General features: G+C 34.4%; 2 protein-coding genes across 7 annotated transcripts; both read right to left on the bottom strand.

Moving 5' to 3' along the window:
- Positions 1-402: 402 nt before the first annotated feature.
- Positions 403-9,609, bottom strand: LOC117926647 (bromodomain-containing factor 1-like). 4 transcript variants are annotated; one of them, XM_034845832.1, is made up of 10 exons: positions 9,517-9,535; positions 7,942-8,012; positions 6,953-7,683; positions 6,773-6,850; positions 5,980-6,223; positions 5,032-5,175; positions 4,611-4,710; positions 3,082-3,211; positions 2,330-2,689; positions 403-1,008 (listed from the first exon to the last, which is right to left on the bottom strand). In XM_034845832.1, the coding sequence occupies exons 3-10, from the start codon at positions 7,559-7,561 to the stop codon at positions 817-819; spliced, it is 1,857 nt and encodes a 618-aa protein (XP_034701723.1). In that variant the 5' UTR covers positions 7,562-7,683; positions 7,942-8,012; positions 9,517-9,535; the 3' UTR covers positions 403-816. The 4 variants fall into 4 exon arrangements, with proteins under 4 accessions (XP_034701723.1, XP_034701724.1, XP_034701722.1 ...); XM_034845833.1 differs by lacking the exon at positions 7,942-8,012 and having other exon boundaries at positions 9,517-9,609; XM_034845831.1 differs by lacking the exon at positions 9,517-9,535 and having other exon boundaries at positions 7,942-9,491.
- A 1,768-nt stretch (positions 9,610-11,377) lies between these two features.
- Positions 11,378-19,839, bottom strand: LOC117926340. Of its 3 annotated transcripts, XM_034845432.1 has the most exons (13): positions 19,749-19,813; positions 19,560-19,608; positions 17,475-17,657; positions 17,283-17,360; positions 16,729-16,972; positions 15,381-15,638; positions 14,357-14,614; positions 13,653-13,688; positions 13,316-13,566; positions 12,498-12,698; positions 12,307-12,399; positions 12,094-12,201; positions 11,378-11,976 (listed from the first exon to the last, which is right to left on the bottom strand). In XM_034845432.1, the coding sequence occupies exons 3-13, from the start codon at positions 17,652-17,654 to the stop codon at positions 11,656-11,658; spliced, it is 2,028 nt and encodes a 675-aa protein (XP_034701323.1). In that variant the 5' UTR covers positions 17,655-17,657; positions 19,560-19,608; positions 19,749-19,813; the 3' UTR covers positions 11,378-11,655. The 3 variants fall into 3 exon arrangements, with proteins under 3 accessions (XP_034701323.1, XP_034701324.1, XP_034701325.1); XM_034845433.1 differs by lacking the exon at positions 19,560-19,608 and having other exon boundaries at positions 19,749-19,839; XM_034845434.1 differs by lacking the exons at positions 17,283-17,360; positions 17,475-17,657; positions 19,560-19,608; positions 19,749-19,813 and adding an exon at positions 17,183-17,244.
- Between the last annotated feature and the right edge of the window lie 6,907 nt (positions 19,840-26,746).

A 26,746-nucleotide genomic window follows, 5' to 3' on the forward strand; every position in this document is an offset into this window, starting at 1 on the left:
ATTAAAAACAATTAAATATATTGTCAAAAGTCTTTTAAAATAGTTTTCAAAAATCCATTTTGATATAATTTATAATAAATGTATTTTTATGTTTTGTTTTTGTTTTGAAAAATGAAAAATTGCATAACCTAAAACTTTCAAAAGTGTACAAATAAACTGCTTATCATTTTATACTTAAAACAGTATTTATTCCAAATAGAAATTGAAGTAGGAATGTAGGATAGAATGGGAATGGAGTTCAATCATGATGTCTTGTAAACCAAAATTCCATAGTAAAGAATTTTGTATGCCTATTTTCATTCTTTTCTACCATTCCAAATATTGTATCAATATACACTTTTTTTTTAATCATTTATTATTTAAAAAAAAGAAAGGTAAAAGAATGGGTAGCTGGGGAAGAAAGAATAAAGGATATAATGCAATTGTGTTCAGACTTCATCCAGCCGTAAAATTATAAGTCTAATTCTTCCTCAACTTGTACATCACACTGATAAATTCACAAATTATGATTCTTCCAGAGTAAAAAGATGAACTTAAAATTAAATTAATGACACTAACCTCTCATCTCACCTGGAAAATAATAGCAACAAACTATAATTTGAATCATCTCACCAGGTCTGCTCTGTGAGAAACACTCTTTTACTCTGAAGAACTAAAACAACCATGGATTCATTTGGTGTTCATGTTAGCTTTTCTCCAATCCACAGCACCTGTGTCTTTATTCGGTTTCTCTCGGGGACCTGAAGACAACTAGCTCAGCTGCAACTCGATTATTCTATGGCAGAATGAGCTCACCCAAGATCCAGACTGAGAATCCTACTTCATCATGAGTGTTGCAATAGCAGAATGAACGGAGCTACTGCGTTCAGAACCTGGATGTTGAACCAGTGAATGAGGCCTGCTCCAGGCAGAGCTGCGATTGTTGGGAAAGAGGGTTCCACATAACTCCAGAAGCATAGGATTTTCGGCTTGGAGGAATTCTTTGTACATTTTAGTTTTTTCATCCATCTGAAGTAAGAGATGAACCATTTAATATACATATTTTCCAATGAAATTTTGATATCTAATAGTTACAAAAAGATGCATCAAGAATATGATTCAGACGATTTAACAATGAGAACCCTTTTGAGCTCTGGTCATAAAAAATTTCGCATTCCAAAGAAGACTTGAACCTCTGACTACCAATTCAGAGCATGTTTAGAACTAAATATTGATGTCTGGCCCATTCCTCAATAACCTACTATGAAATTTTGAATAGCTTACAAGTGGCTTATTACGGATTTAAATCATTAAACCTCACTAAACTAAATAGTAGACACAATCCAGGCAAAGTTAAACCGACCCAATTTTAATCACCCAGAGCAAGCCCAGTTTACAAGGGTAGACTAATTGATTTTGAATATTACATACATAAAAAGAATGACAAAGCATATTAAAATGATGTCATCGTAGCACCTGCTATTCATCAACTCAAACTATGTATAATTTATAGCTAGTTAAATAGTACATAAGTCAACACAAGTGTTAAGAATGGTATCCATCTAGATCTGGACATGACAAATAAAGCAAGTTCTTTGCCTGGTGGCTTTGGCTACCAAATTACCATATGGACACATGTTAATAGATATTTTAAACCACATGTATAATATTATTTTTAGGCAGTGTTCATTGTGCAATTTCTGCAGTAAATTGGTCCCCCGTCCAAGTTTGCATAGTTGCCTTTCTTTTCCAGTCACATTCAAAAATGGCCTTACCTCCTCAACTTACCCATGAGTAATCTTTTAAATTAGTTGCCTAACTTTTGTTCTGGTTTTTGTATATATTAGTTTATCAGTCTCTCTTTTAAGCACTAATTAGTGGGTCATATGTTTCTTTTCCTTCTTTTTCGTCTTTTCATCTTTGCTTTGCTTTGCATTGCTTTTTCTTTTTCTTTTCTTTTGCTGTCTTTTCCCTCATCTCTCCTTCCAATTTGGGCTCTCCATTTGTCAAATATTTGGAATACCAGTAGATCTTTATAACTTTTTTTCTCATGATATATTACAGCCCCAGATGCCAAATCCTAAAAGCGCAGCTGATCTATTAAAGCAACTTCCATATGATATCTTTCTTTCATTCTCCTGTAAGATTGTACTGTTCAGCTCAAGAAAGGCCCATGCCAAGGATAAAGCTCAATTACATCAACCAAATAACAATGAACACCTAAGATGATGGTTATTAAAAAGGGCAAAATAATATAGGAAAGCTAAGATGTCATAGTCTTGTAGAGCATTAGTATAACCAAGCAAATTGTAATGTTTAATATAGTCAGGGAATAGTTAGAAAAAGTTACCTTCCACTTCTGTTGCTCAGCAGCTGCAGCTTCTTCCTCATTCTGCACTGATTTCTCCTCTTTCTTTTTTGGAATTGCACCACTTTCCGCAATTTGTGTCGGAGTCTGTGAATTAGGGTCCTCCCCAGTTCTATCACCAAGTTGTGACTGTTCTGAAGTTTCACCCTCACCATTCTTTCGAATCTCATTCTCGCTCTCATTCTCCTGATTCTCAAGTTGAGAGCTATATTGTTGTTCAGCTGCCTCAGATTTCACCTCTTCTCCTTTTTCTATCAAGTCTGCATCTGCCTCTGGATCTAGAGAATTATCCATATTTGATGATGTATCATCATCACCTGGACTTTCTATGAGGAAGGTTCCCTAAAAAGAAGTAATGCATTTCATAAAGACGTTTTTAAGATCAAATTCACTGGAAAATGGGAACAATCTCATCATATAATAGAAAATTCTCATGATAGTAAGTTAACAAGCCATCTTCTGTTCTCAAGTAAACATAGAAATCACAACCCTGCTTTAATATTTTTTGAACACCATACGAACTGAATAATTAGCAAACAGATAAAGATCAGCAAAAGAAAACTCAAATCAAGAAAGTGCAAGATTTGTCTTATATATGACATAAATAACTCATGATGAAGTGATTCTGCTAGTTCATGGGATCTTTAAATTTCCCACATTAATAGTTTTCATGAATACACATTGAATGAAGAGAAGATTGAAGATATGGTCATGCAAATACTCCAGGCATGTACCTCTTGCTTGAACTCTTGAGACTGATTACCATCACTAGTTCTGATTACTTGAGCCATCTTCAAGCGCTCCCGTTTCCGGCGCTTCATAATACATATAGCACACAGACAGTCGTTTTTATGGCGCTTCACTCTGCATGGAAAGAGAGCTTGAGGTAATGAAAGAAGATGAAATTGTTCTAATGGAACACTTGACTACAAGTACAAGGAATTGTTTCCACTGAATGCTTCAGCTGGAAAAACCTAGACAAACATGATGCTGTCCATGATCTTAGACTCATGGAACTTCTGAGACCTGCTCAGAGCCACCTCCAACCCCAAGACAGCACAGCAGGCAGGCACTCCCTGCTCAGGAACAGGAGGTCCAGGTTCATGTCCCAGTTTACATGATACACAATTCTTGGGCAGAGGAATTGTATATCTATGGTTTTTCCAATCCTGCTGAGCTGGTCCATTGGTTTCCGCATAATCAAAAGAAAAAACAAAAGATAAAAGAAAAAAAAAATCCAATAAAATTTCACAAACTTTAAAAAATTAAATCCATTTCAAATCCCCTATTCTCAACCCCATCCCTCTATGCTTTTCTACCAATATATCATAGATATTATGTGATGTCTCACATCAGATAGGGGAAAAAGTTCCTAATGTTATATATGTAGACGTTCTTCTTAATCTTGTAGACGCGTTTTAAAGCTATGAAGACCCCTTTGGCTTTAGGGTGGACAATATTTACACAGTTGAGTGTGGATTGTTACAAATAGTATCAGAATCGATCCCCGACCTTGATGCGAGGTTTTGTTTGGCCTCATAGGGAGTGTTTGTCTGTTTAGCCTTACAATCCCATGGGATACAACGAAGACATTGTGCCTGCATGGAGGGGTGTTTGTGATGTTCTACATCAAATAAGGGATAAAGTTTTTGACGCTATATATGTAGACTCCTTTTAACCCTGAAAACGTATTTTAAAGTTGTGAGGGCCTCTTTGATCCAGAATAGACAATATCTACATGATTGGATGCAGGTCGTTACAAATATAAAACATGTCTAAGAGTTTAGAAACGGTTGTTCAAAACGTGAGTCTAGTATTTATATTTTAATAATTAAAATACAAATAAAGTAAATAAATAATTAATATTAAAATATAAATACTAGACTCATGTTCTAAACAATCGTTTCTAAACTCTCATACACATTTTAAAGTCGTAAAGACTTCTTTGGGTCCAGAGCAGACAATATCTACACGATTGGATGTGGGTTGTTACATATTAAAACTTCAAACAACCATTATCATAATATCTTTAAGTTGGTCTTTTCACATAGAATGCTTATATCAATCCAAGGGATTATAAGATTAGAGAATTTTAGGCAAATAGAAAGATGAGAGAATCTACCATATTTCTATAATGATATCAAATTCTTTGATACACCGGTTTGAGGGAAAAAAGTGATAAAATTAAAAACCATAAATGAGTATCATAATTGCAACTGCTATGGGGAACCAGAGTGCATAAATGAAATCAGTGAAAACATACCCATGCCGCTTCTGTTTCTTATTTTTCAATTGACTGCTTTTGATATGTATCTTTCCTTGACTGGAAGGCACAAAATCCTCTGCTTGAATGCTTCCAAAACCTACTCAAAGGGAAAATAAATAAATAATACTCACATTCTGTATGAAGAAATACAATAGTAGGATAGAGCATAAGTTGGCCAGCTAACTGGTACAAGAGAAAAACAAAGTTAAGTTGGTTTCAAAACTGCTACAGTTTTGCATGATTTATCACAGAATGAAGACTCGGCAATCATGAATGTCATCTATATCCCCTAAAAGCCATAACTCCAGTCAGACTTTTGGTTTGTCCAAAAATAACCCCTTTGGCAAGCTTTTGAATTCAACTTTCAGCTACTTTTCTAGCAAATGTAAAACATGAATTAATTTCAAATTTCCTGCACCATTTATGCTTGAAGTTTCAACAATTTCCTCCTTTGATGCAAGCATATCAGTCTTTCTTCCAGTTGCTACAATAGCTTTATCCCTTACAGAAGGACCTTCCGGAGGCAAACCTTCCAAAACAGAATCTTGCTCAGGTGCAGCATCTGCAAAATAAAAGTGCTCTTAAATCAAATATGAGAAGATATATTACACATCTTTAAAGCCTAAAGGCGTTGTTATCTGATGAATTAACAAATTAAAACCATAAATACTTCAATAATAACAATTTTACTACTAGGCTATTGTAGTCTACAGGTGTTTCTACAATTGAACATGATCAGACTCATAGGATAGCTTAGAGGTTCCTGGGAAACTGATATCAAATGAGAATTAAGGCAGTGGACAATACCCCATAATGACCACTAATTTCCATTTAGGATCATCCAACTAAGGTCTGCAGTTACCTTAAATACTAAACCAAATGATGTAAATATCCTCTTTGCAGGAAATTTGACACTTTCAAAATCAAATTACTCATTTAGGAAAATTCAGTCTAAATCAAACTTGTTGCATCAATTATGAACTACTGAGTAAATCAATATTTTATCTGCATTCTCAGCAAATCTGACAATAAAAAATAATAACAATACCAGGTTCATAGCAAAATAAATAGAAACAATACACATTTTCCATAATATATGAAAATTCCAAACATGTAAAATATATATATATATAGAACTGTAAAATGTCCTAGAAGGGGAAAAATATTCTCACAATAAGTGTAGGGTTTTTTGTGAAAGGAAAAAAAATGCAGTGGTATTGTACACATGATAAGCAAGAACCCAGACAATCTGTTAGCCCTTGAATAGTTTTCCACAGCTAATGGACAAGTGAATGACAATCTTAATAGCAAAATAAGCATACTGGAGACAATCAAAATGCATTGTCTGATAAAGGGAAACCCTCACCGTTCATTCTCCTTGGTTGTTCACTGTACAACCCAGCTGATGTCCAATACTTTGTGAAGTTCTTTTTTACCCTCTTCATAAGCTCCAAAATATAATCGCCCTTATTGTTATACTTATGACAGTTTTCCCAAATGTATTGCACATCCTTAAACACATCCCCTGAATTCATGTACTTAACACCCTTTTCAAGATTGTCGCATATCGTACCAAAGTCCATTGGTGTATCAATGACATCGAAATAATCCTGGTTTCAGCCACATTAAAAAATATACTTTCCCATGAGAGAGACAAAAAATGATAAAACATTGCAACATTGCTCAACTATCTTAATTTTCTAAGAACAATAGTACAGATATTCTCCAAGTAACACAATATTTCACTTTATGAATTCAGGAAAAACAATGGAATAATGGTAAGGTCCTTGTATAATACACACACAAAGACGGATGATGCAAAACATGAAACCTTTAGTTGTACACAAAAATTGCAATGAGGAACAGACTGGCTGTTATATATATAATAGAAACTGCCCCTAAAACAATTAATGCACTTAAAGGTCTCAAAGATGAAGGGCATCAAATGCAAACCAAAGTACAATTCTTAGTAATCCCATCATAAGAGTTCTTAACAGGCCCTGAAATATCCAAGAAATTCAGGACACTGTCTCTCAAAATAAACAAGCAAAAGCAAAAGTGGTAGATTCAAACTGTTTTGCTCTAAAGGCTAGAATCACAATACCAGTAGCCACTCCTAAAAACACTAATTTAGTATGTAAGCTGCAGTTCATACTCACAGGTATTCCCAATTCAACAGGATTTACAGGAACGTTGAAGGGCTCAGCAGCTTCCATTTTCATAACCTTTTTAATCACCTACAGAGGAAAAAGGAAACAGAAAACAATGATTATGCAAAATAGCACCAAGCATGCTTAAAAAAACTAGAAAGGGAAAAAAATTATAACTTTCCAACATACCACTAGTGCAGCTTTTAATTCTTCCTTATCATATCGAGGACCCTGATGAGGTAGTTTTGGTTCTTTTTGGTGTGACCTCTCACCATGCATAGGCACAGCATTACTACTCTGACTTACACTTGAACCCAGGCCCCTTGACGACTTGATCTTTATGCTTCCAGCTTTCTTTGATGGATTCCCAGAAACAGCTATTTTCACTCCAGGCACTGAATTTGCACTATCTTCCATTTTCTCAGAAACTATTCCTTGTTTCTCTGAACCTACTTGCTGGCTACTCTTATCAGTATCACTTTGTGTTGAAGAAGTAAGTTGAGATCCTAACATTTTTGAAGTCTTAAGCTTTACTTTAACACGCCCATAACCTGATTTCTCCACTGGCTTATCAATTAATCCACCGGGGTTGATATATGCAACTTTATCTGGCTGATCTGTCCCTGTTGAGGAAGGTGTATCAACCTCCATTCCAGAGTCAAACTCAGCATTATCATAATCATCCAAACCAGAATTATCTTCAATATTTAGACTAACAGCATTTTGAAATGTGTCATTGGCACCCATCACAGGAGGCCTTTTTGCCTTGCCTTTCTTGTGCCCACGCTTACGCTTCATATTCTAACTACTAACAAGCATGAAAAAAAATACTTCCTTTCTACCAGAAGCAGATTGGAGCAGCTCAATTTGGAGTCCTTCAACTCTTCCCCTCCACACGCCAACTATAATCAGTTTACAGCCTGCAATTCCATGTAAACAATATCACAATACGATGAGCAAGGATGTTGCATCTTTATGTATGCTTCTACACCACAAGCAACCAAAATTTTAAGGTAAATAAAGTAAAGCAACAGTTAAAATTGTTCCAAGGAAGTATTTCTCTGAATCGACACAATGGGAATTGATTTTGAGAAAACCCCCAACTTTCTAGGAGCCATTTTCCAATTTAAACAAACAGGCTCACTGCTCATGGCAAGGAGATATGGTAAGTATCATACCCTATGGCTATGTCTGAACCACAAGTATCACAGCTTCAGCTCCAGGGAAATCCATTACTTCAAGGGAGCATCTGATGCCATCAGAGGACAAATTTGGGAAACTAAAAATAACATAAGCATAATACTAAGTATTGTTTACACCTGTTTTCCATAGATTTTCTTGGAAACCAAACAGGATTAGGCAACATTGTTGCCACCATTTCACAAAACAAAAGTTGCAATCCGCAAACACAAAACATGTGAGATCAAAAAATTTTAACATCCCTTTTATTTTCTTTCATCTTTATTGGAAATCAAGCTGAGCATTAGGTAATACATTCATGTCTCCATCAGTTTAATAAAACTTTCCCACAAAAATAAAACATCAAATACACATTTCTTGTCTACCATCAGTTCATTGGAATGAAAATCTTCAGCCTCACAAACATAAAACATGTGATTGAAAATTCTAAATTTTCTTGTAAGAATTTTTTATTTTTTAAACATAAATAAAATTAGAATCTTTCGCTTTATGATGCTTCAATTTTTCAAAAGTTAAGTTCAAATTCTCAAATTGTCTTCATCAATTCAAAGAAACAAAAACCATCAATCTCACGAACACAAGACATGCATGATTGCAAATTTTATATTTTGTTCAAACTTCCCTCCATTTTCTAGGCAACCAAACAGGGGATTAGGCAATATCCTCCTGTTCCCGTCAATTCAATGAAACAAAAACTTTCAACATCACAAATAAAAACACCCAAGAATAAAATTTTAGTTTTTCTTCTAAATTTCCGCCATTTTCTGGGCAACCAAATGGAGAATTAGGCCATATTCTCTTTTCTCCTATCATATGGCAAGCACAAAACACTTGAGGTTGAAAATTTTAACTTTCGTTTATTTGTTTTTTCCTTATCCTCCTAAGTCCTCCCAGCATGCAACAGAGCTTTAGAAAATATTCTCATGTATGAAACAAAAATTTTCAATATCACAAACACGCGAAATCCAAAAGTTTTGTTTCTGTTTGGTTTTTTCTTTTTCTTTTTTTCCTAACCATTTCAATTTTCCTCTCCAGTCTCCATTCATGTATGAAACAAAAATTTTCAATATCGCAAACACGTGAAATCGAAAAAAAAATTTCCAACCATGTCAATTTTCCTCTCCATTTTCCATTAATTTTTTCAAGTTACAGACAGAAAAACACGTGAGTGCAAAATTTCAACTTTCCCCCTTTTCTCCGAACCCAAACAAAGGTCCAGCAGCATTCTCACGCCGCCCTATCAGTGAAACAAAAATTTTCAATCTCGCGAACACAAAGCATGGAAGATTGAAATTTTAGACTTCTCGTCCAACATCCCTCCGTTGGATTGGGTCATATTCCCACGCCTTCATCAATTCGCATAAAAAAAAACTTCCAATCTCGCGCAAGACGAAACACGCAAGGCGGCAAAATCTAACTCCTCAAAACATTCCTCCGTTTTCTCGCAAAACAAACAGAGGACTCCAAAACAAACCCTAGGTTTTTGGACTCGAATACGAAGAAAATTGAAGGAGATTACAGAAACAAACTTGACTGAGGTTGCATCTCTTTACCTTTAGCCTTATAAATCCGAAGACGATGAGGACGCTCTCGCTGCGACGACGTTTTGACGGTTTTTCTTTTTTATTTTTATTATTTTTTATTTTATATATAGTGAGAAGGCGATGGTGGGAGGAGAAGATCCGAATGCGAAAATGGGGTATGGGTTGGATCCGAGAGTGGAACGATGATTGATGTATTTATAAGGATATTCAGATGGATTTTGGACTCGGGTCGGTCGGGTCGGGTATCAACGAATTGGCCAATTTTAGATAGATTAGAACATATTAAATCCTAATTTTGTTAACGTAGAAAATTTTTAATATTTTCTTAACAATCAAATATAATTAGAAAGAATAAATAAAATACCTCAAATACGAATTTCTATCTAATTATATAATTACTATTTGTTTGAAATTAGAGAGATATTAAGAGCTTGTTTGGAGAGAGTTTTTTGTTTTTCAAAACAAAAAATAAGAAAGTACATTTTATAATCAAAAACCTATTTTTTGTTTTCTATTTTTAAGAATAGAAAATAGAGTGTTTTTAGAAAATATATTTTTATTTGTTTTTAGGGTTATTTTAAAAAATAATTATACAAATATATAGAATGATTAAATATAAAATAATAAATATAAAAATTATTTTTAAGACATATTTAAAATATTAAAAACCCGGATATGAATTTCTATCTAATTACATAATTAATTACTATAAAATTTGTGCTAATATAATCCATCCTATTTGTTTGAGATTAAAGAGAGATTAAGGATTTACTTTTTGTTTTTCAAAACAAATATAAGAAAACATATTTAAAAACCAAAAAATTATTTTTTGTTTTTAAAAATAGAAAATAGAGTATTTTTAAATAATATCTTTTATTCAATTTTACTTATTTTTTTACACAATTTAAATATTAAAAGCAAATTAAAAATATTTGAAGTTTCAAAACAAACTTTTGTTTTACAAAACATTAGAGAATAATTTTTAAAAATTATTTTTAACCAATAAGGTCTAAATTGTTTTTTTTTTTTCTAAGAAAAGTATATAAAATAACAACAATAACAACGTCTATAATATTTAAAAAAATATATTAAATTACTTCTTCTTTCTTCAAATTCTTAATTGTCAAATATATTACAAAATAAATATTTTTGTAACAAATTCTATTTAGTTAATACATGAATAAAAACAAATAATTTAATATTTAATAGAATTAAAAACAAATAATTTAATATTTAATAGAATTAATTCATATTTAAATTTAAATTAACATCTATAACCTGAGCAAAAACCTTAGATCGAACAAAAATTAAAAAGAAAAAGTGGAAGGAAATAAGAAAAAAAAATTAAAAAAATTAGATTCAAAGTTAATAAATTATTTTTAAATGTTATTTTAAACTCACTTTACTTATTTTCTTAAGTAATTTTAAAATATATAAAATTTTAATTAATTTTAATTATATTTTATTTTCTTTTATATTTTCCATAATAAAATCAAATATATGAAAATTATTTTTCTTAATATTTTTTTCTTTCTTTAAGGTTATGTTTGGTTTCTATAAAATTTGAAAGAAAAAAAAACAATAAAAAAAAATAGAAAGGAAAAATATGATGTAAGAAAAAAGTACAGATAAAATAAATTTAAAATCAATAAATTATTTTATTTATTACGTCCAATTTTTTTCCCTTATTTAACTCTTCTATATAATGATTAAATAATTTTAAACTATACAAATTTCTTAATAATTTTAATTATATTTCACTTGAATTCGCATTTTCCATAGTAAAACCAACCAAACATGAGAAAATCATCTTCCTTATAATTTTTTTTCTTTCTCTAGTACTTTTCGAGAACCAAATAATACCTAATACTTTCCATGAACCAAACATAGCTATAGATTTACCTATATTTGCATATTCAATATAACTTCAATGTAGACATTACTTGGTGGGGGAGCTTGTAGAAATCCAAAAATCTGTCATAAGTCTATATATTCACACAAACTAACTTATGAAACTGAAACCAAAAAACTATACTTATGGTTGGGGGAACTTCTCTACTAATTTACTCACAGAAGGATAGTATAATCATATATACCTTATGCTATATTTCTGAGGCTCAAGACAGTATCTATATGTAAGTCATCAAGCTAAACTGGGCTTTTCTGCAATGCTGACTTCATTTCAGCCATTTGGACCTCCATTTCTGCACATTTACTCTCCACCGCCTCCATCTTCTCCTTAATTTTGGCTACTTCATTCAGTGCCTTCTTAGCTTCCGAGGCGATTGCTATGGCTTCTGCCCGGCTGGGCCTTGGACCCCAGATATCAGATGGGCATGGACCTAAGCCATAAGTTCGGACACGGCCATGGCCATCTTTTCCCATGACTTGGGAGAAGATGTCGTCGTGGAGAACTCTTTCATGTGAAACAGGCTGTGGATTGGTCTGTGCACGTTCCTGAAGCTGTGTCTGCATGGAAGAACAAGAACTGGGTTGTTCAAATCATGCTCTTGGTGAAGTGATAATGGGATATGAATGAGGGGTTGGTGAAGGTTTTTAGCAGAAGATGAGTTTTTGTGAACATACAATAATGTTTGCTGATGTTTCATCAACTGGCGTTCCATCCTTGCGCAGATGGGTTACAATGAAGAGCTCAGCTCTCGTGGGCTCATCCCCATCTGGCCTCTTGTTTCGCTGTCCTCAAGTAATGTCAAAATATTTGAATTATGACAGGAACGTCAAAATACATGCAAATGCAATCTGAGTTTCAGAAACTGCACAGAACTGTAAAAAATTTACCTCCTCCTTCCTGATTCGGGCAAAGCTTTTTGTGCCTGCTGTATGTCCAATGCTTTGTTTCGCACGATTAGCCTTATTCATTGCAGAGCGTTTCTATGATTAAGGAGGCACATTTGAGTGTGAGGTTTGCATTTTTCATGTTATGGTGAAAAATGTAGCAAGTACTTAGAGTATTTAACAAAGTTTTGTACCTGACTCTCTTCAGAGCGCCAATATGCAAGGAGGATAGGCCGCTGCTCTGGGAGAACCCGCTCGTCATCAATCTCGATATGCTCATCATCAGTCTTGTTGTTAAAATATTTGGCCTTTAACTGTGCCTTCCAGTCCTTCCATCTTTTACCCAGGGTCTTGAGCACCCAGTTTTCAAGCCTTGGACTTATCTCAAACTTTGACTGCATTTACATGTAGGAAGAATTTAGTTGTGCAGCAGGATTAAAACAATTTTAACCAATACCAAATCAAATAAATCCTACTTCTGAAAGACAAAGAAGACTAATGTACTTACCTAAAACCCGAAAGAGAAAAAGGAACTCTAGTGGGACAAGCAACAACAAGAAATACCATAGTGTAATACACCTATCAATCCAAGATTCTAAACCAGTGAACATTAAGATGTTAATTTTCAATTTTAGGACTCATCAAATGAATCTTAAATTTAGGAAAAACGCTTTTTCTCTCAAAAATAAAACGTCAAAATTGTATATATCACCTGGTCTATCATGCACAGCACAACCAAAATCGATATAACCACCTAATCTATAAATTGCTTATAACCATGAATCACTATCCCTAGATCACTATCCCTAGAACACTTTCCATCATGTTGACAACATATAGCGATGTCCAAACAAGAAAGAAGTTAAAGTCTAACTTATACTAGCATAGAAACTTCAAGGATAGCGTGTCCAGGATGTGAGACAAGACAAAAACAACAAAACCATGTAAGACCAAAACAAGAAAAGCTTCATTAAGAACAAGTATGCAACATCTAGGTAATGTTTTTTAATACCTTAGCAAGTTGCAACATATTATCCTTGGCTGCTTGAGGCACTGCCCTCCAATCAGCATAGGTAAGGGGTGCTAGGTGTCCATCCCGGGCTATGGTACCCAGAAAGTTACCCAACTTACAGGCAGAATCACCATCAGGCTGCCCTACCTCATTTGTCTCCACAACCACATGCTGACCTTCAGGCATGTTCCACACATCCAAACACAATGTGGGGCCTCGAACTCGGGGCTTTCTCTTTGTGATTGATGAACCTATTTAAATTGAAACCACGTCAGATGAAAAGTAAGAGGGAGAACCATTGCCCTATCCAGTCAAAGAGTGATATATTCTCTGTTACCTTGGCCTGGAGTTTCCCTTCGCCTGCTTGAGGGACCTATGTAAATTGAAAATAAAGAGTAAACAGAATTACTTTAGAAGAAAAAGTAAATTAGATAATCTAAATCATATCCACTCTGTCAACTAACAGACCACAGAGACCTCTTAACACAATTTCCTTTTATATGGTTTAAGGTATAATAAAGCAAGTTGTTCAAATATTGCAGTAATAAAACATAGTGCAACTAGCCAACCTACTAAACCACAGCTCAACTAATCAGCCATGGTTTACTCATTAGACTAACTTATTAGTCAACTCGGTGTTGGCTAGGCTTCACTCACCTAAATCAGCTAAGTCTCGTAATTCAATTTGATGAGTATGCATTTAACACCTTCCCAGCACAAAAATAATAGTGTTACAGCATCTTACCAACATGCAAACCCAAGTTGTATTGAGATTCTACCCATTCATCATCCCGGTCCATTAATTTTACATTCATAATGTATTTTCTCTGTTTTTTTCGTATTATATTTCAACTATATTACCCTACAATGCCCAACAAACAGATAGCAAGCATAAAATGAGTCTAATTTCCTATCATATACAGCAAAAATATAATTTTTCCACAACAGGATAGGTTTACTAGAAACATCAAAAAAGGTAAAGAAAAATAGAAAATGTCTGCAACTTCACAGTGAAGCTGATAAGAGGAAAACATATCGCACCTGAGCCATCAGATTCTTGGTCAGACTGTGAATGGAAGGGCTGGTACTCACTAGAGCTCGACTGCGATGACTGAAGTTGGTGTGGATGATCAGAGTTTGGATGCTCAAAGCTAGAACTCTGGAAGGCCTGCTGGAGATGAGGTTGGATAGAGCCCAATTGATCCTGCTGGTTGTTGGTCATTGGGCCCTCTGGGAGCCCATGCAAACACCTGCTGCTCTGCTTGCCAGTATCTCTAGGAGACAAATTAAGTGTGACTCCTGTGGGGAAATTAAGCAAGTTGATTTGTTAGAACTACTTTAACAATAAGAAAGACGAGGAATAAAAAAGTGTGGCTTCCAAAGAAGTGGAAAGGGAATTAATCTTACAACACAAATAGTGATGGAAAACAGAGATCAACGCATCTTTTTCTGTAATCAAGCTATTGGAAACTGGCAAACAACCAACTTTATGTCACTCGCGTTATGCCTAGTTCTGAGCATATGCTTAGGTATGAAAGGGCACCATCCATTTTTGGAAAATCCATGTAATGTAGGAACCAGTCAAGAAAAAGCTTTAGGCAAGAAAAAGCTTTAGGTTCAGTATGCTTGTTGGATTTCTTCTGTAGCATAACACACATATCATTTTTGTCCAATAGCTGAAATCTATCCTCATCATAAACATTGAAGTAAATGTTCAATATTAATCAGAATACAATGCAAAAGAAATAAAAATATTGAAATAGAAGTTGCAAAATCCAAAACAACCCACAAGAAGTATGAAGGACCTCTTGTTCTTCCTTGTGACTAAACTATTTTATATATAATAGCACTATACTTTCTGATAAATAAAACTAAAAAAATAAAAAAATACCAACAATGGTAATGTGCCAACAGCTTCATATTGGTAACCTTCTTCATAAAATGAGTATGATTCTTCTATAATCTATAATAGAAATGCATGACTAGGCCCAAAATAGAATGTAGTTTGAAATGGTCAATGTTTATAATTTTTTCACAAAACTGATCAACTAGGAGCATGGCATACTTAAACTGTTGGTGGCTGCACCGGTTTGTGAGTGGGAGGATTGAGTCTCATTGGAACTTGGGAGGAGCTGATGTGACTCGCTGGAGCTTGGTTCTGCCAAGTTAAGTCTCTTACAAGACTGGGGCTTGGTATTGGCTTGGGCTTGGCTGTGGCATGATTGATCCTGTTTGCTGCTGGCTATTGAGCCCATTTGGCACCTAGGAGAGCATCTGATCTGCTGCATGCCACTGTCTTTGGAAGGCAGTAAGGGCATGTCCCCTACAGTAAAAATAAGCAGTTAGATTTGAAGAATTTCATGCATGAGTCTTGCAATCATTTTTCTATAGGCAAATAGAAAATACAGGAACAACACCCTGGTACATAGATGATGCAAAGACGCCAAATAAAACAAAAGAAAAGAAAATCGGAAAGGCCCAAATGAAAGGGGATTGGACATCCCTAAACTCAAAGACCTTCCTCCCTAATAACAGTAGCAACGGCACATGTTGTAGTAAGACTCCTTCCAATGCAAGGAATGATCATCAGGGTATTGACCAGGCAATGCCTGTGAATGCTATCCCGCACTTTTGTTGTTGGAAGATTAAGGGCTAAAACTCCAAAATTCAATACTCTTCAGGATTTGTCCTCAGTGGTGACCCATTTTTCATTAAGGAAAGGAAACAATAAAATCTTTAGGCTTTGTTTGGATCACGGAAAGTGATAGTGAAAGGGGCAAAAATATAGGAAGAATCCCAAATTCTATTGTTTGGTTTACTTTGGAAAGTAAAAAGAGGAATATCAGATACATAAAACTTATTCAAATGTTCATACATGTAGGGTCACATGCTGCTGAATTTGATCTTTATTAATTTTTTGGTAGAAATAATCTTTATTATTTACACTTGATCTTCTTCTCCTGCAAGTCTAACTAATAAAAAAATTCATAAAAGATTCATGGCAATATGAACAGAAAAAATACCTTAGTAATAATCCATTTACCTATTCAAAAGACGAGTTATTGAAGAAATATCAATTAAATGAATCATTTGAAAAATTACAGAACACCTATTCTATATTTGCTAAGAGCTTAACACAACAAGAAAAGTATCACCACGAAGTAACAGTAAAAATTCCAAGAGAAGGCAGAGACATTTGTATGAGAGCAGTTCTTTTTCCTTTCTTTCCTGCTTATCCAAAGACCAAGAAAACTTATAGTGTTCTTCACAGTAAAGGGGACTTGAGTTACCTTGTTGACCCTTGAATTTTTCCTATTGTTGGTGAAGAATCCGATCACAAATTTACAAGCTGAATTCAAGAAAAAGATGATATATAAATAAATTATCTGACAATAAAATCAGGAAACACTCACCAGACTCTGTTCTTGGTTCTGCACTGTACAACCCAGCTGCAGTCCAAAGCATCATGAAATTCTCCTTCACTTGTTTCACAAGTTCCAAAATGCGATCACCTGGCTTGTTATATCTATAGCAGTTCTCCCAAATGCATCGTGCATCGTTAAATACATCCTCAGAATTCATATACTTGACCCCATTTTCAAGATTGCAAAGTATTGTCCCAAAATCCATTGGTGTACCAATGACATCAAAGTAATCCTGTGGCCAACCGCAATAATTATATATTAATACATTTAAAAAAAAAACCAAAATTATGATTGAAGCATAAAATCAAGCGAGTGATCATCTAAAGAATAAAAATAACAACAATCTCTATACAATGCAGCTCTTCTGCTTTGCAATCAACTATGCTGTTTCTTATGCATAGTTGTGTTCTTCATTCGTAATAAAATCCCAATCCTAACTCACAAAAATGGTATGACTTTTGTCTTCTGAGTATTAGTTGACGCCCTGTAAAACATCCTTATCACTGCCCCACAATATGTGTAGAATTGCGCTTCATACTCACAGTTACTCCCAGGACAATGGGGTTGACAGGAACATTGAACGGCGCAGTCCCATCCTTACTCATAATCTTCTTAATCACCTACAAAGTAACAAAATAAAGAAACCGATATTTAAGTCCAGCAGCATCAGAACAGAAATCAATAAACCATAAATAGAATTGAAAAAAAAGCTCAGTTCCAAATTTCTAACACACCATCAAGGCAACATTTAATTCTTCCTCGTTGTACCGAGGATCAGGATCAGGAGGTATTGGTTGTTCCTCATAGTTTGTCCTCTGATCTTCTGAAGCAGCATCAGTAGTTTGGTTTACAATTGCACCCATTGAAGGTACATTCGCTGGATTAGCTTTCTTAAGCACACGCTTGCGCTTCATGCTCTAAAAGAAGCCGGGATAAGAAAAACAAGATAGTTAAATATATGACAAGCAAGCCAGCTACAGTAATAAGAGAATGATTCCAAATTAAAAGTTTGAGTTCAATGACATAAAGCAGCATTTCACTTTGTTCCGAGGAAGCCTTATTTTCAATTCATAAGCCATCTCCTTTCCCAAAGGAAAACTGAGAAAAGTTCATCTTTCCTGCTTATTTAAACAGAATGTAATGCAATCTCTTTCTTGGTGGCTTTTCAAATCAACCAAATAACAGCTTATATATAAAGCATTCAACCTGCATAATCCACTCATATTAGCATTCAGTTCCAAACAAAGGCTGCGATTTTTTTTCCAATCCATATAACTTGAAAAACAAAAATAAATAAGGAAAAGGAAAAAGAGAAAAAATATCGCAAGCACAAATTTTTATTGATTCAAGCTCATTGAAGAACAAACTAAAATGGAAGCAGAGAGAGAGACTTCCATGGAAAATTGACTGAGACCAAATTTTTTCTTTCAGTTGGTAAGTATTTTCATTTATTTAATTCACAGAATTCAACTTCTTCCTCATTCAATCCCCAAAAAAAATGAATTTTTCTTTCATTCTATTAGACTCCAAAAAAGAAAATCACTCTTTAAGGCTCCATTTGGATCAGGAAATGACTGGAAAAAATAAGTTGCTAAAAATAGCTTTGAAGTATTTTTCCTTTCTTTCTTTCATATTCCTTTATGATCCAACCATGGCCTAAAGGCACTGGTAGATAAATTTAATTAAAGGAGGTATTTCACATTTATTTTTGGTGATCTCAAACAAAAAACAACATATCATAAAGAAAAAAGTTTTTGAGACTTTTAGGAGTTTGAAAAAAAAAAATAAGGGCTTAGCCATTAAGGGCATGTTTGGCAACAACAATAGTTTTTCAGAATAATGCAAAAGTTTGAAAAGTATTTCATATTTTCAATCATTTTTTTAAAATATCATACCTGAAAACACCTCAAATTTATTCTTAAAAAACTTTTTTTAGTAAAAATTAATCAAACATGTTTTTTGAGTTAGGAAACTGTTTTCGAAAATAGTTTCTAAATAGACACTAAAGTTCATTTTTTATCACCAAACAAATAAAGGAACATTTTGAGGCCAACATACAAAAAAGAATTTCTCTTCTTCTCTTGGTATTTTTAGTATTCAAATGAAGTCTAATCATAAATAATAAATAAATACCCAAGTCATTAAGACTTTGTTTGGATAAGAAAAAAATATTTTTACTTCGAGTTCTCGAAAGTTGATTCGAGAATTTAAAAATAAACGTGAATCCATTTAAATAACGAAGAAATGTCGAAAATAGCATATAATTTTTTTTTCCTAATTGAACAAAAAAATCATACATAAACAATCATTCATTAGGGTTTTAATTTCTATTCAAAACTAAACAACCATTCATTAGGGTTTGATACAATCATTCATTAGGGTTTTTGCTTCAATTAAAACCAAACGGTTTCAAAGAAAATCAAAGAAAATACTTTGAAAGAAAGTCAATAAAACAAACCAAACACATACAACACACTTAAATCTTAATCTTATTAATGAAATTAAGAACATTTAAATATATCAACTAGAAATACTTCAAAGAAGCAATTGATAGTAGATAGTGTCACTATATATACCTTCAATCATAAAGTCTCCTCTTAAACGGTCAAAAATAATTAAAAAATTTCACTTGTCCTTTTCTTCTGACTTCTTGGGAGCCAAACAAAGTCTACTAAAATACAAAAAATCAAAAACCGTTCCTAATTACTTCGTGGTTAAGGCTCTGTTTGGATCAGCGAAAAAAGAATGAAAATGTTGAAGACAGCCTACAAGATATATTTCTAGGAAACAGACCTAAATACAAAGATGAAGGTAATTACCAATTTCTCTCCCGTTCAAGGAAGACGAAAAACAGCAAGCATAAAGAATCTGAACAAAATTTAACAAAGAAATAAAATTAAAAAGAAAAAGGAAACTGAAGCGAAATGGGGAAATGAAAACCCCGCAAAAAGAAGAATTGCTAAAAATGGAGAGAAAATTAGGAATTTAGAGAGAGAAAGGGAGCTTACAGCGAGAGTGAGTGAGTGAGTGAGTGAGTGAGTGAGAGATGAGCGGGAAGGAAGCGTTACTGAGAGTTTGCGCGGCGGTCACATGAAGCGCCAGTGTAAGGCTAAAGGACTCGTAAGAAAAGGACAGGTGTCTTTAGCTGCGGTTACACTTGTCCGCCATGCAAATAGCCTTGTGCGGATGGGTTGGGCCATATGGGATTCAGGCCCAACAAGACCAAAGCCCACTATTCTCCCAAGTCCTCTATAGTCCAAAGCATGATTTTATTTTATTTTTATTTTTTTAATATATTTTAAAGGAGATTTTAACCATTTTTTCTTCTTAATTAATGGTGTTTCTCAAAAAAATATAAACTAAAATTTAAATGAAATTTATAATTTTTTCTTTTTTCTTTTTTCTTTTTTTTTTTAGGTTTTCAAATATGCATATAAAAGTTATTCATATATTAAAAATCAAATACTATATTGGCGATATTTTCATTGACTCACTAAAATAACTTGTAAAAATTAGAAAAATAGATGTTAAATTACACTTTTATCGAATAACAAAAGGGATGAAGAGATTAAGGCTATGTTTGGTTGCTATAAAATTTGAGAGAAAATACAAGGAAAAGAAAATAGAGAGGAAAAGTATAAAGAAATAAAAAGTAAAAGAAAATAAAAAATAAATTTAAAATCAATAAATTATTTGTATTTGTTACTTCTAACTTGTTTATTTATTTTAACCCTTTCATATAAAAATTAAATAATTTTAAAATATATAATTTTTTTACCAGTTTTGATTATATTTGATTTTCTTTTGTATTTTCTATAGGACAATCAAACATAAGGAAATTATTTTCCTTAGTATTTTTTTCTTTCTTTGATACTTTTCAAGAATCAAACATAACCTAAAATTGTTAAAAAAAAAAAAAAAATTTAAAAAGGAAATAGACAATTATACGGTTGTCATTATGATATTTTAAGCAACAATTGCAAAAAAGTCACTATAAGAAAAATGAATCCTAAATACATAGCTGTAGTAACCAAACTTACAGGTGTTTAGTAAACCAACTTAGTAACTTTTTTTTTTTTTTTTTTTGAAATAATGATAGATCTTATTAATGAGAAGAAATAGAAACATTAGAGGCTAAGATAGCTCATAATAGAGGTGAAGCATCCCACCAAAAACTTGGACTAGCAAAAGAGCTTGCTACTTTTGCAAGAGCATCAACAACATTAGCTTGCCTTTTCACATGACATAGAGTAAAACTTTGATCTAGAAATAGAGATCTACAGTCTTGAATAAGCATGCCAAATTCAAACCTATCAAGAGCTTTAGAGTAAAATGCATCATAAACACCTTTAGCATCCAATTCTACTATAACATTTGAAACACGCAGCTCCAATAGCCATCTTGCAGCTTCACGTAACCCCAAAGCTTCAGCCTCCTTAGGAGAACTCACACCATTAACAACCTTAGAGTAGCAACCAACAATAGAGTCGAATTCATTTCGTAGAATCACACCCAGCCCGATGGTTTGATGTTCTGAGAAAATCGTTGCATCCACATTACATTTCAACATTCTTGGGGAAAGTTTACTCCATTTGACCTGAGTGTTGGCATTTCCATTAGAAAGCTTTTGATCAGAACCCAATCTTGCATCTAACCAATCTTTTAGGAACGATAAGCTAGCAGAGACTGTTTGAGTAGGAGATGAGGCACTATTATTCCATAACAAGGAGTTTCTCTACCTCCATATACCCCAAATGATAGACCCAACACGCCCCACCATTTCTTTATCAACATTAGTGAGGAGCATGAAAAACCAGTCAAGAAAAGAAGAGGCACCATTAATTGAGGGAATCAAGTCAACTTGTGACCAACATGAAAGAGCAAACGGACAGGAAAGAAAAAGATGCATTAAATCCTTCTCATGTCACGTATCAGTCACAGGCATACCTCGTGCACAGAGAGCAGACCTAGTAGGTAAACATCCTTTGCAAGCACGCCATAAAAATAATTTTATCTTTGGTGGGATAGACAAATCCCATAGCATATTCCATGCTACAGGCCGTGAAGGCAAATTACCATGCAAGGAAAGCCATCTTGTTATACGATACCCTGATTTCACCGTGTAGTTTCCATGATTGTCCCAATGCCAAATGAGCAAATCAGGTGGAGACTTCGAGCTCAAAGGAATACTAGCAATGGCTTGAGTATCCCTAGGTAAAAATATCTCCCCAAGTAATTCCACATCCCACTCCTTACAGCCGTAGATCCAGAGATCATGAACTTTTAAGTGAGCTAAGTCATGAATAGTTGGAGTTTCAACTTTAAAGTTTTCCGCATCCCTAAGCCAAGGGTTGTTCTACACATCAATACTACAACCATCTCCAATTCTCCACCTACTACCCTTTAAGAGAATAGCTCGAGAACTCCATATCCCTTTCCAAGTAAAACTTGGATTATGGCCCAGACGAGCTGAAAGAAAATCCCCAGAACGGTAATATCTAGCTTTGAGGAATCTAGCAATAAGAGAATCTGGTTTAGTGATCAAGTTCCACCCTTGTTTGCCTAGCATGGCTAGGTTGAAATCACGAAGATTACGAAAACCTAGTCCACCTTCTTCTTTCCAAAGGCATACTTTATCCCAACTGAGCCAATTAATACACCTTCCTCTATTAGACTTCGGGCCCCACCAGAAAGAGTTCATCATTTTTTGTAGCTCTTCACTTAGAGAAATAGGCAATAAAAAAGTGCTCATACAATATGAAGGAATAGCCTAACCAACTACCTTGATCAAGATTTCCTTACCTGCCTGAGAGAGCAACTTACTCTGCCATCCTTGTAAATGCCGCCACAATCTATCACGGAGAAAACCAAACACAGCTCTTTTACTCTTGCCAATCAAAGAGGGAAGCCCAAGATATTTTCCAGTGTTAAGAGGAGTGGAAACACCAAGAATATTAGAATAAAATCTCTATCCAAAGAGGAGACATTTATGCTAAAAAAGATACCTGATTTTTTAAAATTAATAGCTTGCCCCAAATCAAATTCATACTTAGAAAAAATAGTGTGCATGGTTGAACTCTCTACTACATTAGCTCTAAAGAAAAAAAAAACTATCATCGGCAAATAAAAGATGTGAGATCCTAGGAGCACCTGTACAAATCCTTCAACCATGAATAGCACCCCGTCTCTCTACCTGTTTAATAAGGGAAGACAAACCTTCTGCACAAATAATAAATAAATTTGGTGATAGAGGGTCTCCTTGTCTTAGACCGTGCCCAGGAGAAAATGGCCCAACCAGCTCACCATTCACAGAGACAGAATAGGAAACAGTAGAGACACACAACATTATCCACTCCACCCACTTAGAATCAAAGCCCATTCTCAACATGATAGCTTTGAGATAGTCCCAACGTATTCTACTATAAGCCTTGCTGATGTCAATTTTGAGAGCCACATCCCCAACCTTGCCATGAGTTTTTCTTTTCATGTAATGAATAAGCTCAAAGACAACTACCACTTTGTCTGTGATAGCCCTACTAGGAACAAAAGCTAATTAAGATTTATCAATTAAAACAGGAAGGAAAATTTTCAACCGGTTGGCCAGAACCTTTGCTATAATTTTGTAAAGGACATTACAGAGAGCAATAGGCCGAAGATCCCTCATTGAGATAGGATTATCATTTTTTGGAATCAAAACAATGATAGTCTCATTTAAAGAAGCTGGAAACTCATTATTGTTTAACCAAGAAAAGCAAGCATGGAAAATATCATTGCCAATAAGAGGCCAAAAATGCTGAAAGAAAGCAGGATTGAAACCATCCGGTCCTAGTGACTTGTCAAGATGCATTTGTTGAACTGCAATGGAGAATTCTTCAAAAGAAAAATGAGATAGCAAGTTTGCATTATGAGCCGCAGTTACCCTACTGTCCACATAGCTCAAATCCGGCAGAGAAATATTTCTTTCCATAGCAAAAAGAGTTTTAAAATATGATAAGGCCACTCGACACAGATTAGGTTGATCCTCCCACCAAGTCCCCATGTCATCCTGCAGTTTATTAATTTTATTGGCTCTCTTCCTTGCACTAGCCACTACATGAAAATAGCGTGTATTCATGTCTCCCCCCTACAACCAATGACTTTTTGCCCTCTATTTCCAGAAAAAATCTTCTTGCATAAGAACATTAGATAAAGCAGTTTTATAAGCTTTTAAAACTTGACTATCCGTAGGCCCATCCTTGTCCTTATAATGCTCAATACACCTTTTGTAATGGGATATTTTATTCTTGAACTTGAAAGCATGTTCCCAGTCCCACTCTTTTAAAGCAAAAGAGCAAGTATGAATTTTGTCTATCAGGCTCACAACATGAGGAGATCTCCAAGCATTTGACACTACAAAATCCAGTCCATCCTCCTTGAGCCATCCATTCTCAAACCGAAACCTGTGTTTATAAACAAAAGAAAACTTGTCCACTGTAACCAACTCAATTGGGGAGTGATCAGAGATAGGAGCTACTAAATTATTTAGCTTTGCATTAGAAAAAAGATTAAGCCAAGATACATTTACTAAAGCCCGAACAAGACGCTCCTCAACCCAGTGAATTAACCCACGACCTCTTTCCCAAGTGAAAGGATACCGTTTGAGAGAAAAATCTTGAAGTTGACAGTTTGAAAGAGCTTCACAAAAACCTCTAATTAACCATGGAGGATGTGGGACACTGCCCCTTTTTTCTTCATTACAGATAATATCATTAAAGTCACCTAAACAGCACCATGGAAAAGATGAAGCAGAATAGAGAGACCGAAGAAGATTCCAAGACAAATGTCGTTGGCTTCTATTCGGGAAACCATAGAAACCAGTAACTCTCTATCGAAGACCATCCTCCTCTAAGACTTCCATATCTATATGTGATTGAGAGTAACTCAACAAAGAAAACATCCCTGTCTTCCTCCAAAGAAAACCAAACCCCTCCACGTCCCACACGATCAACACAGAAAGCACCTTCAAAACCCAACTTAGACTTCAACTTCTCAACTTGTGTTGAATGTACAAGAGTTTCAATAAGAAAAATAAAACCAGGCTTGCGAGATTTGTTGATCTCACATAGAGCTAGAACTGTTGTTCCAACTAATGCCTATCATGGCTGTTGGCAGGCCTGGTTACCAGGTCCCGCCAATGAAATGTCGGTAGTGGAGCTTGTTTCCAACCCTTGTTAGCAGCCCCTGCAACTTGACTCACAGTGGCCCGTTCTCCAAAATCAATAGCCATGCTATTTAAATGGCTTGAAAAAAATAGCTCAACCCTTCTGCGTTTTTTGTCCTCCACAATCTCCAACCCATTTTCCTTAAAGCCCATGTTATCACCTCCTGAAGTAATCACGTGACCATCTGTATGAGAGGAACCAGTTGGCTTGGTAGTGCACGTGGGAAAAGTTTGTAATCCATGCAATATTTGCGGCAACCTATTAGCAGTTTGAAAATCCTTTATCCCACCAAACTCGGAGCTGATTACTCCTTGAATGGAAAAATCATATCCATATCTTGATCCCATAGTAATATTACTATACCCGGAATCGTCTGCATGCGTAGAATTCTCCATTGTTTCCCGCAACCATCGCTCTCCACCATATTAAAAAAAAACCTCTTCTCACTAGAACACGAAGATCCAGACTCCATTCTCTTTTGATCTCACCATCAGTTATAGAGAAAAGCTTATCACAAAATTTTTCTGAATGCCCTAGCATGCCACACAAATAACAGAAAGTGCTCAGTCGTTCATATTTGAAGTGAACCAAGAACCACTCCTCCTGAGGTTTTCGAATTCTCTTCCACCTTTTTAATGGCTACCTCACATCCAGAAGAACTCTGATACGCATGAAATTTCTCCACAGGCCAGCATTGTTATTTATATCGTAGTCAACAAATTTTCCAATAAAGTTGCCAAGTTGCTTACCAACATTAAGAGACATAAACCCCACTGGAATATCATATACTTGAATCCAAAACAAAACATGAAATAAAGGTACAGCAGTTGGAATTGCACCTTGTTTTAGATGGTGGAGAATCAGTAGGTAGTTGTCAAAAGTCCATGGGCCCCCCTCAAGAACTCTCTTCAAATCAACAATATGGAAAAATTGGAAAAGGAAAAGCTGTTTGTTGATTTCTTTGATACAGATACCTTTTCCGGGTCTCCAAACACTGGCAATGCGATGTTTCATAGCATTAAAATTGATCATCCGATCAGTGAGAAACCTTCCAATGAGACATAGATCAAAAGACTGAGTAGTGCTCTCATCCTCACCCGTATCGAGAATAAATTCCTCCTCCTCATCAACTGAGAGTGAGAGATTTTCCAACCGAGAATCCATAACGGAAGCAAGCACGACCTCACAGAAAGAAACAAATGGTAGGAGAAAAAAATCAGAAACTCTCACAAGAGGAGAGACAAATCGAAAACTCTCACTAGATGAGAGACTTTTTAAATTAATTTCACTCTTCTAAACTTAACAGTATGATTTAAAGTCAAAAACAACTTTAAGTACTAAATAAAAACTATTAACTTATTATTATATTCACATATTTATTTTACTTTTTTACCTTTATTTGTCATAATCATCTTTATAATTTTTTTTACTATTTCATGATTCTCATTGTTATTCGACCTCTTTTACCTTAGTTAAAATTTATTATGATAAATATGTTAATTTGATGATTTATAATAAATTTTAAATTAATTTTATCAAACAATCTTAATAATTAAAGAAAAAATAAGTAATAAGTTTAAAACTAATAACTTAAAAATAATCTAACTTAAATTATTAAGTTTTACCAAACACTTATTTACACTTACAACCTTAATTCAATCTGAATTTAACTTAAATCCTCTTCAATCCCAATTTGAATACTCTTCCTGAATCTAATGTTCAAAGTCTTTAAAGCCTTGAATGTAACCTTAATTCTCTAAACCTAAATCCTTCTTATACTCAAAGTCAATGCATAAAAAATTTTA

This window comes from Vitis riparia, chromosome 12 (genome assembly GCF_004353265.1).
Source record: "Vitis riparia cultivar Riparia Gloire de Montpellier isolate 1030 chromosome 12, EGFV_Vit.rip_1.0, whole genome shotgun sequence".
NCBI lineage: Eukaryota > Viridiplantae > Streptophyta > Magnoliopsida > Vitales > Vitaceae > Vitis > Vitis riparia.